The sequence below is a fragment of the Musa acuminata genome, chromosome BXJ2-11, assembly GCF_036884655.1.
Source record: "Musa acuminata AAA Group cultivar baxijiao chromosome BXJ2-11, Cavendish_Baxijiao_AAA, whole genome shotgun sequence".
Lineage (NCBI taxonomy): Eukaryota > Viridiplantae > Streptophyta > Magnoliopsida > Zingiberales > Musaceae > Musa > Musa acuminata.
The window spans coordinates 2,090,664-2,100,358 of record NC_088348.1 but is presented as its reverse complement, the minus strand read 5'-3'; the positions used below and the strand labels follow the sequence as shown (position 1 = coordinate 2,100,358).

The window sequence follows — 9,695 nt, the reverse complement described above, 5'->3', positions numbered from 1 at the left end:
AAGAAGAAAAGATTGTGGGTGACGATTATGGAATCGAATGAATGGAATGCGAGCTGAGCTAAGAGATTCCTACAATAAATCAGACTCATGTCACCAAGATGGCGCATCTTCGTTCTCCAGACGTGGGGTGGTCCGAACCATCGCCGCTGTAGGTGCCCTGACGTGACCCACCATGGAGATCTGCAGTGCCTCCTCCTCGTACGCTCTTCTCTCCATGTCCGCAGTCCGCAACCTCTTCCACTTCGCCGTCACCATGGCCACCACGATTAGTCCTAAGAGCACTGCGCTGAAGGCACCCGCAGCAACGCTGACCACGACTACCTTCCATCCGCTCAGCTTCATCTCCTCTCCACCACCGGCATTGTCAATGGTCTCGACTACCAGGGCAAAGTGGCCCTGACTTCGCGCACTACATGCATTGCTGCGGGTCACGTTCGATAGGCTCAGTTTGCCGTCCAACTCGAACAGCGCGCAGAGCACTCGCTGTCCCTTGGTGCTCTGCCCCAATCCCGAAAAATCTACTGTGATGGGTCTCTTCGTCACCAAGATCTCCAGCTCAGGTGGAATCGAAGAATTGCGAATGCTCGCTGCTCTGTAGAATAGAAGGCCCAGCACCGGAGAGACCAGTTGAAACCTCGATATGTTCCTGTAGCTGCCGTACACGGAAGAGAGGTTGCCCAGGTTCTGAATCACCAGGATGAGCCTCTTAGAGTGGGGATGAACGACGACGCCTGGCGCGACATGGAACTCATTGACCGAGGCGCCGTGACGCCTCAAGCTACTAGTCCGATACCGCACAGTCTCCACGGTCGCCCCGGAGACGCTGGGAGGGAGTGAGACATTGTAGACGACGGCCGTCTTGCGGTGGTCGGTGAGATAGGACCGGAAGGCTGAGTCTCTCACTATCCGGTCGATGAGGGCAGGGTCCTGGAGTTGGTGCGAAGGAGACGAGAGACTGATGACGAGAAGGAAGAGGAGGTGAGGCGTCAAGCGAAGACCCATCAATAGGTTGCTAGGAAAAGCACTGCTCCTCTCCACCGCAATAGCATTGAGAATCGTCTCTCTTTCTGGCTGTTGCCTTTTTACCTTCAGTTCTCGTCTCTTTTCCTTTGGTTTGTCGATAAAGACCGACAAGGCGCAGACCAAGGACGGAATGGAGATCTCCAAATGGAAGATCGAGGGTTCTGCTTCCAGTTGCAGTTGCATGAAGGGTTCGCTGCAAATGTGTTGGATCGTCGACTTGGGTACTATTTGAGGATGAAGTGACTTGGATAGTTACGGCGGCTACGTCGTTGGGATGGGCTACCTTTTGGGGGTCGGGGGGTGGTGGGTTTGATGTGTGGGGTTTGGGGAAGAATGATGAGGGTAGATGGGTAGTCAGCATTGCTCTTTTGGAAAGGAGAAGAGTCTGGATCTGGGGACGACGTGCTTTAGGCTTTGCGTGAGGAATAGATTAATCTAAGAGAGGGGCTAAAAAGTGCTTTCGCCATGGATTGGTTCCCACATCATGCACTGCTTTCGCTGAAGGGACGGACTGGCTGGCGGTGCTTATGCTAATGGAATGATGGTGGTTGAGGCATGCCTGCTACTGCTAGTTTCCTCGAGTGCTTTCTTTTTGTTGGGTTGACTGGGGGTCATAATAAGGCCATTCGCATGTCTCGTGGCCCTGTCGGTTTTACCTGCTTGAGCTTTCAGTTTAAATGGTCTTTATGCTCCTCCTATCTACCATAATGCCTGTCTGTCCATACGTCTTTCGACATAAAATGGTTTCAAAGTAACACAGAGGTCATCAGTCGAAGAAGCATCACTAATGCTCCTTACAAATATGTTCCTCCTGGAAGATGTTGCTACGTTAGTTATACTGCTTTTTGATGTAGCTTCGTACGCTCAGCCACATGCACAGCACACATGTAGTTAAACTTAATGCAGCACTTTAGGTTAGCTTACTTACTAGATTTAATCGAAGGTGCCTGACACAAAAGTGTTTGTGTGTCTGATACATGCGGCGGGCGTGTTGGACGCTAGTAATGACTGTAAACAAAGGACAAGCATGATCCCAACAACGAGAGCTTGCCATGAACATAGTACTACTGTCTGTAAAGGATGGAGGAGGGTGAGGTTGACTCTTCCAGGTGGGCTCGAGTATGTGGTTGTCTTGCCTACGCAAGCCCAATTTAGACTGTTAACCAAAGTCCAGCCTATTGTTTGTTTCCTATGATCCACACAAATGCCCTTGTCATTTAAGCCTATTGTTGAATCGACTTGAGAGTCGATGCCGTAGCTCCGACGCGTTCACAGCCCGAAACCATTGTATCGATGAAGCCTTCAAATTTCGATCGAGCTAATAGGCTGTGGCTCTTTTTATTTCCCTTGTTATACGATTGATTGAGATGGCCTGCAAATGAGTCTACCACATGAGAAGAATAATTTAATGCAATAGAATAATGCAACGAGTAGCTGTTGGTCTTCCACATGTGTGCGTGCCTCTTCTGGTTGTAAGATCGACTTGACTTGGATCGAACTGAACAGAGCATGTGAGCTTTCTATCAACTACGGAGCGAGCCCATACCCAACCTCAAGAGTGAACCCCTTGAGTCGGCACTACAGGTTGCACCCTTAAAGCAGCCGACGAAACTTTGTGCTGTTCCATAACCCTCGACGTGGATGACGCCGACCACACGTGTCCGCACATGCGCGTTGCCGAGGTGGCGTTCTGACATCACGATCAGAACAGTCGATTACATCACCCGCGTCAAGCTTCTTCACTGCGTCAACATATTCTCGCGAACGAGGAGGTCCGCCTTCTCCCTTTATTTGTGCAGCGTCTCGAAGCTCCCTTTCGATACCTCTGTCTATCTCATGGCGGATCAGCTTCTCTCCACCGTAACTTACCACGAGACCCTTCCGGAGAACTACGTAAGGCCAGAGTCTCAAAGACCTCGTCTCACACAGGTCATCAGCGACGCAAACATCCCCATCATCGATCTCGGTTCACCGGATAAGTCCCGAATCATCTCCCAGATAGGGAAAGCCTGCCAATCCTATGGCTTCTTCCAGGTCATTGAATTCCGACGACCCAGCTCCTTCCTTTCCTCCTCAACTGTATGCTAAGTATTTCCCGGGTTATTCGTTTGTAGGTTGTGAACCATGGAATCGATACTGAATTGATGGTGAAGATGATGGCTATTAGTCTGGAATTCTTCCGTCTACCTCCCGAGGAGAAGGCGAAGCTCTACTCCGATGACCCGGCCAAGAAAATGAGGCTCTCCACGAGCTTTAATGTCAGAAAGGAGGCGGTACACAACTGGAGGGACTACCTCCGGCTTCACTGCTATCCTCTGGAGGAGTACGTTCCCGGCTGGCCTTCTAATCCCTCTTCATTCAAGTAAGTTATATTCGTGCTTCTCCTCCTCTTCTTCTCTTTAGTCGGACAGTAATAGCATAAGAATAGTCAAATAATTTGAGTATGTACTGAAGAAAAAAAAAAAAAGGTGATAATAAGAATAATAATAATAAATAAAGCATTGATGTAAAGACTGGAATACCGATCGAATCTCTATGTAGCGATTGGACAGGTGCATATTACCAGTGTGCTTGATTCGATAGGCTCGCATCTTGATGCTGGTTAAGAATCTGATGCTGCCAGAGCATGATGCATGTATAGGAGAAACACTCCGGTTCCCTTAAGTCGTCACTAGAATTTGGTTCTTTGACGAGAGTAGCAGTGTGCATGAAGCCATTAGCTGCTGATGATGATGGATTATGGTTGATCACTTGGAATTAATACTTCATGTCTCTGGATCTTATGATTGGTCATTGTCGTAGAAGACAAACATCGCTGGAAAATATAATCTGCTGAGGTAAGAACATTCTAGAGGGGGAATCTTCATCGTGTGAGGCAGTACCAAGCCTTCCTTGTGGGATATTTTTCGATTTTTTTTATAGCACTGACAGTAACATGGTTATCTATGCGGAGATTTCATGAAAGTTTGTGGAACACAAGATCCGGGTCAGTACGACCATCTGGTCAGAAAATAGGTGCACTCATAAAAGCACCATTTCCCGAGTCAAACAAGACATCCCACTTAGAGCAGTGCATTTAAATATGGGGAAACAGAGGACTCAAATCCTGCATGTGCAGGCACATGTTCACGGTCACAGAACGTATGCATCTGCAAATGGGTCTGCAATAAAAGTTCTTTAACCGGATGGTCCCGTTTCTTGATGATTAAGTTTGAAGAGATTGCTGCGTTGTTCTTTCTGTTGTGTGTGTTCCAGGGAAGTGGTGAGCACCTACTGTAAGGAAGTTCGTCGACTGGGATTCCGGCTCCTTGGAGCATTATCATTGAGCTTAGGTTTGGAGGAGGAGTACATCGAACGGGTGCTGGGACAGCAGGAGCAGCATATGGCCATCAACTACTACCCAAGGTGCCCGGAACCGGAGCTCACATATGGCCTGCCCGCACACACTGATCCAAATGCCCTCACCATTCTTCTCCAGCAGCCCAACGTGGCTGGCTTGCAGGTTCTCAAGGACGGCAAATGGATCGCAGTGGAACCCAGACCGAATGCGTTTGTGATCAACATCGGTGACCAACTACAGGTGATTGCTAATCACACACTCGTTCTATCTCGTTAGGAGATCCTGATACCTAAAAACAAAGGAAAAGCACTTCTTACTTGCACGAATCAAGGAAAAGCACCTTATTTTTTTTATGGTGTTAAGGACCATGGTTTGTAGTTTAGAGTTGCCCTTTGAACGCCATGGTCAGACGCACTGGCCCATTTCCTCGTTTTGCTGAGCTTGCCTGCCATGCCCTGCACATGACAGCGTGCAGCTGAGCTTTGGCAATTATCCCAATCCTGCCCATGTCTAAGTAGCAATAATGTTTTTCCAGCAACCAGACCGCTTGATCCCAGTCTCTGTCTTCGTTTTCTACTCACAGACATATGCAACTCTTCCAGAGGCATTCACAATGTTTGCCGATAGCATTGTGGGCTTAGGCGATCTTGCACTTTATATATTAAATATGTAAATCGGTTCTTGTGCTCTACTTTCATATTTCCATTTGTTTATGTTCGATTACTACTTTTCTTTTCCTCCATTATCGTCCTCCTAGTTTGTGCATCAGAGAAGCACTAAATCTATGATGCTGCTCCCATCTCATATATGATATCAGCCTATCGGCTTAAAGTAAAAGTGTGATGAAGCTTTGGAAAAGCTGCAGACGATTAAATATTTTCACGCAGGCATTAAGCAACGCCAGATTCAAGAGCGTTTGGCACCGAGCTGTAGTCAACTCGGACACCGAAAGGATGTCTGTGGCGTCCTTCCTCTGTCCATGCAACACCGCGATCATTAGCCCTCCGGAGAAGCTCCTTGCCGAGGGATCACCAGCAGTCTACAGGAGCTACACATACGACGAGTACTACAACAAGTTTTGGAGCAGAAACCTGGATGACGAACATTGCTTGGAGCTTTTCAAAGGGGAGAAGAGCCAATCGGGTGGACTGAGCGGCCCCTGCAAAAGCTCGACATGATGTGACATCACACGGACAGTGCTTCTTCGTGATGCTGGTCGATTCCGTTCATCATGTGGAGCACAAATTATATGCGGAGACTCTCGTGTTGTTCACGATCGACAGTGAGGAGAGTTTGGTGGTCTGCCCTCTTATTGAGTTATTTATTCCTGCGTTGCCATGTTACCTTTCGCTACCAAAGCACTCGACTTGTCTGCACCATGGAGTTCGGAGATGGCCCGCCGTCTCCATTTCTTAAAATTGGCTCTGTAATCCAGTAACTGCTTGTATCATTGTTTTGTTCTCTCTTCGACTAGTTCAACTTTTCCGTCGAATTTTGCTGTTCTGATTTCTGAGAAATAGATTTCACGACAACTTTGCCATTCCGCGAGTACCTTCCAGCCCCCCCAAAAATCAGAATTTTATGCAGTAAGAGGTGTATGCATGGTCTGGATTTGGAGGCCATGTTCTCATCGTGATTTCGACGTAGCGCTTTTATATTTGTGACCCCAAGGCTGGGAAAGGAGAAAAGAAGGTCATCTGAGATGAAGACTAGAATACCTTCAGCAGAGGGTGAACGACAACGTTGTTTATGACACATGATATAGGATGTAAATATAAATTATATATCGGAGCAGCGACGAACCAGAGACCACGGTTCAGGTGGCATGCACTTGACCCAGGTTTTGGAATGGAGCCTACAAGGAAGGGAACTTAGACAGTGCCCCAGCCCAAACACGGCCTCTTCCCCTGATCGATTGTGCTAACGCAGGATGAGACGGGCTGGGTTTGAGGAGGACACGGGACTCCATCGGGCTCATCCATCCCATTTTTCTCTCTCCCCCTGGTTTTGGCACGGCAAAGTTGGACTTTGGAAGTGTTGACAAGTCGAACCACTAGCGAATCTACTTTTTGCACTACCGAACAAAAGTGGACTACTGAAGCTTTTCGCTAATATGCTTCCCGAACCAGCCGAATGCTACAATGGAACATCGAGTAACATGGAATTAGCTTTACGGCCGTAGCCAACGCACCAACACGGGTCTCAAGAAGTACTCATCGAAACTTCCCAATGCCTTCAAACTCATGCAGAATACACACTGTTAATAGCGGGATAAAGTATCCTGCATCATCAGTAATCATGTTCAGCCCAATTGTCAGCATCCTTTCCCAAAGAGAGATTGAAAACGAAGAGAGATAAAGCTGCAAAACCGCAACCCAAAGAGTCCAAGCTCCTATCACTGCGTGTATCAGAAGGAAAGCTGCCGCTGCAGAAGTAGGAGACGTGTTACGCTGCCCTCCCCACCTTTAAGACGAGCATCTCCTCTTCCCTTGTCCTGTCTCTCTCGTCTCTCTCGTCTCTCGTTCGTCCTGACGCGTTCATCATCGCGTCATCAGCAGGCGTTGATGTAGCTGAAGATCTGGTGCACCGCCGTCGCAACCTCATCCGCTGACCCCAACTTGCACTCCTCCTCCATCTGCGCATCGAGAAAAGTTACAGGCATCAGCTCGTTTCAACCGAGCATGTGATTCCCTAGTACAAGTACGGAATGAAACAGGAGCAGCTATCGGCCAACCTTCAGGTTAAGGGAGTAAAGTATGGAGGATGGTTCGAGGCAGATGATGTTGAGATGGAGGACTGAGAGACGGAGTTCCTCCATGGCTGCAATGGCTCGCACCAGCTGCCCTCGCCGTCGCCGCCCGGCGACCTTCAAGTTCACATGGCCTTGCACCAACGTCGCTTCCACGTCCATCCCCGTTGCATTCTCCTGCTGCGCTTCGTCTCCTTTACCGTCGCCCCGTCGCCGCTTCCACTGCGAGTAGCCCGTGTATTGTGGCGAGATGAAGAACCCGTCGTGCAGAGTGGAAGCATGGCATTGTTCGTCGTCGTTCGACCTCGACCGGACAGCGGCCGACGCCGGCAACCGCTTCTCGTATTGGAGGGAGAGGAGGTGGTGCTCGAGCTCCTTAACGAACTCGATGGCACCACCGACGATGGACGCCTGGTCTCCCTGTGGCCAACAACAAGCGTTATCACGTCAAGGAATTGCGGACGAGAGGTGTGTGTGAGACATGGAATGAGAACTATAAGCGTACGCGTTGGACGTAGGAAGATGGCATCAGGGAGCGGAGAGTAGCGAGGTGATCGTTCATGAGCCGCCGGCGGTTGCGCTCCACCGCAATGTGCGTCATTCTTTGGCTCTCCGCCTCCTCCGGGCTCTTGGACGTCGAAGCCTGCCGCGGCCGCTTCCTCTTCCTCCGCTCGTTCGGCCCGGCTGCAGCCGCAGATCTCGTGGGCCCCGTCGTGGTTACCGCCACAGGATGCTTATGGTGAACTGTGCCTCTCGTCTCCGACTCGGATGTGTGGGTGATGCAGCTCTCCAGCTGCTCCACCGCACGGGCCTTGTCCCTCTCCGGTGTCCGCAGTTGCTCGAGGCAGTTTTGTCTCTGTAACCGGAGCAGGAGCTCGATGTTGGATTCTTGTGCGCAAGAAGTGAATAAACTTTGGTGTTGATATTGTTGCAGTTGGAGCTCGACTTTCTCTTCCTCCGTCTCGTCCTCTGCTTGCATGGCTCCCTGGAGTAGTTGAAGGAAAGGCATTTGGCGAGAGAACAGGCTCTCATATCTCATTTCAGGATGCTCGGAAAACCTGGCGCTCGCTGCTCCTGGTTCCATGCACACCGAGTTCAACTCTTCCCTGACCAACTGCTTCAGAAAATGATATATGAAGGGCTAGAGAAAGGCAACAAACAACAAGCGAAATTTTTAGCTTAGCCATAGATGGTGTCTTCAGCAGTCATTGCTCGCACCCTATGAAATGGGATGTCCAGAAGTGGTAGTCAATACTCACCTTCTTTCCATTCACAAAAGAGTCTTCTTCAAGCAGATGGGACCAAGATATGAGGAGACAGGGAAATAATAAAGGAATGAATAGGTTGGGATACTTGAGGGTCTTACAAGGGAATCATTAATGGGTCCTCCGAGCTGCTCCATGGAAGCAGCAGCAAATGCAACAGCAACAGATGAGAATTTGAAAACTTCCAGCAGAAGAACAACGTCTGACGGTTCCCCTCAGTCGTCTCCAGTCACCTCACCTCTTCACAACCGAAACACAGTCCAGTCTTCCCGTTAAATGCTGCCTCTCACCACCCGCCCGGAGCAATAAATGCCTGGAGAGCAAGTATCATCACTTATTACGAACTCTGCTCCTTCCCCTCCTTCCTCGGATGTGCGGACTTGGGACTACAAAATAAATGCTGATTCGAAAGCAGTAGAGAAGTCAGGGAGGTGGCGATACGGAGGATAAAAAGGCTCTGTGGTGTAGGGAGAGAAGCTGCAATGTGAACACAACTGTTAAGTAAGCAACCAAACAACCATGGGACGGTGAAAACAGAACGAAGGAGCTTGTAGTCAAAAACTGAGGGGCGCCTGTAACTTCACGAGCTAGCTAGAGAAGAGAACAAGAGGAGGATAAGGAGAGATGTGGGGGGACTACAGGTCTGGGGATCCAGCGGCTGTTCCTATGGACTACGTTACAAGCTCCCCATCCATTATTGTTCGGGTGCAGACTTGTCCCGCAGCGGCGACAACCCACAGTCCTGGGGTCCTCTCCCTCTCTCGTCTCGGTCTTTTGCCTTCTCTTTCCCCATCTCCTTGACCTGCTTCCGGATTCACTTACGGGCAAGAAAAGTGTCCGACGATGCAAAGACTTTTGGCGTGCAGTCGTGAACAAACAAACCATAAGGAAAACGGTGTTTAGTTCCCATATAATAATCACTTGATGACATTAAATTACTTGCACATCGAAGGATTACGTCTGTCGAATCTGATGCCTGTCTCGGTCACACTACACTCGAGCCCAAAAATATAATTGTTTTCTGGATTAGGGGATGACTCGTCTACTAATCAAACAATGTGACAGTATCACACGAGTCATGGAAAGGAATGGAAGAGCCGAATCCCACTCACCTACCACTGTACCACAGCCTAATCATATTAGGCGAGCGGGCTTGTCCATTGCTCGACCATATAGCTGGACAAGAACGGTAGGTCTCATGTGTATATGCTGAGACGCCATTAAATGTCCAAAGTTCGCGTATGATTTCTACTGCACAGCAAATTATCTCGTGCAGTACTTCTCTCCATTTTTAGCTTCGCATAAAGAGGCAAACGTG

The 9,695-nt window shown here is 49.2% G+C and overlaps 3 protein-coding genes across 3 annotated transcripts; 1 reads left to right on the top strand and 2 right to left on the bottom strand.

Annotated features, from left to right (window-relative positions):
• Window positions 1-90: 90 nt before the first annotated feature.
• LOC135626270 (uncharacterized) lies at window positions 91-1,206 on the bottom strand. Its single transcript, XM_065131461.1, has one exon. The coding sequence runs from the start codon at window positions 1,204-1,206 to the stop codon at window positions 91-93; it is 1,116 nt and encodes a 371-aa protein (XP_064987533.1).
• A 1,603-nt stretch (window positions 1,207-2,809) lies between these two features.
• LOC135627478 (flavanone 3-dioxygenase 2-like) lies at window positions 2,810-5,855 on the top strand. The gene is made up of 4 exons (XM_065133592.1): window positions 2,810-3,057; window positions 3,138-3,385; window positions 4,279-4,603; window positions 5,251-5,855. The coding sequence occupies exons 1-4, from the start codon at window positions 2,860-2,862 to the stop codon at window positions 5,539-5,541; spliced, it is 1,062 nt and encodes a 353-aa protein (XP_064989664.1). The 5' UTR covers window positions 2,810-2,859; the 3' UTR covers window positions 5,542-5,855.
• A 738-nt stretch (window positions 5,856-6,593) lies between these two features.
• On the bottom strand, window positions 6,594-8,843 carry LOC103970254 (transcription factor bHLH57-like). Its single transcript, XM_009383957.3, has 4 exons — window positions 8,479-8,843; window positions 7,618-8,226; window positions 7,098-7,532; window positions 6,594-6,998 (listed from the first exon to the last, which is right to left on the bottom strand). Exons 1-4 carry the CDS (start codon window positions 8,512-8,514, stop codon window positions 6,915-6,917), a joined length of 1,164 nt encoding a protein of 387 aa, XP_009382232.2. The 5' UTR covers window positions 8,515-8,843; the 3' UTR covers window positions 6,594-6,914.
• Window positions 8,844-9,695: the final 852 nt, after the last annotated feature.